Below are 721 nucleotides of genomic sequence, written 5' to 3'. Positions count from 1 at the left end.
GATATGTTTTGCTTTTGAAAAAATGTCAAAGCACAACACAGGCGCATATAGTGAGATTGGCTGCAGAGAAGGCGACGCAGTTGCTTACCTGTACGTTTGGCATGCGTCTTGCTGTACAAGGAATAGATACGAAGTTTGTTTGAAGTGAATGTGAATTTAGCATTTACTCACTCGAAGACTGTCAATCCCGCTTGAAGGGCCTTCTGCAGTAACTGGCGGTAGTCGGGACTGGCTGTTGCTTCGGCCTCATACGCGAAACTGTAATGGAAGTTCCCCTTCTGTACGCACAAACGATACGGAAAAAGATAAGAGAGCTTGCTTACCTTCAGTCTGCCTCAGACAGTTGACTGCCAGTACGGTCTGCGCGCGGCTTTATTTACAATGGGGTTTAGGGCTGCTGTTGCCATAGCAGGAGTACCAGTAGCAACGGCTCAAATTCTCTGGCAATTTCCCTGTGCTGCCCACCAGTTCGGAGGTTATCAGTGCAGTGCAATTCTCCGCAGTGGGCGGTTCTTCGCCTTCTACTTCTTCCCCCAAGGTAGAGACAAGAGCGCTGTCCTTTGTGACTTCACTGATGTGAACTGGAAGCTTTCCATTACGGGCCAGGTTGGCCGCTAAGTAGGCGTCTGCAACATAGAAATATAAGCAAATGCAAATGGTGACAAGAAAATGATCAGTGTGTAAGCAACGAACCTGAAGCCGCTCGCGGTCAGCTGCAGCT

The 721-nt window shown here is 48.8% G+C and overlaps 1 protein-coding gene across 1 annotated transcript in view; it reads right to left on the bottom strand.

Moving 5' to 3' along the window:
* Positions 1-721, bottom strand: part of EMH_0038740 (uncharacterized protein) — a gene marked incomplete at both ends in the record, with an annotated part of 1,455 nt that overhangs the window by 548 nt on the left and 186 nt on the right. Inside the window, 2 exons of the mRNA XM_013495325.1 lie at positions 172-278; positions 466-626. Coding sequence (XP_013350779.1) covers positions 172-278; positions 466-626 — 268 coding nt within the window. The remainder of the gene's footprint in view (positions 1-171; positions 279-465; positions 627-721) is intronic.

Source organism: Eimeria mitis, genomic scaffold, assembly GCF_000499745.2.
Source record: "Eimeria mitis Houghton genomic scaffold, Emh_scaff1520, whole genome shotgun sequence".
Taxonomy (NCBI): Eukaryota; Apicomplexa; class Conoidasida; order Eucoccidiorida; family Eimeriidae; genus Eimeria; species Eimeria mitis.
The sequence above is the reverse complement of the archived record's forward strand: the minus strand, read 5'-3'. Positions and strand labels throughout refer to the sequence as shown.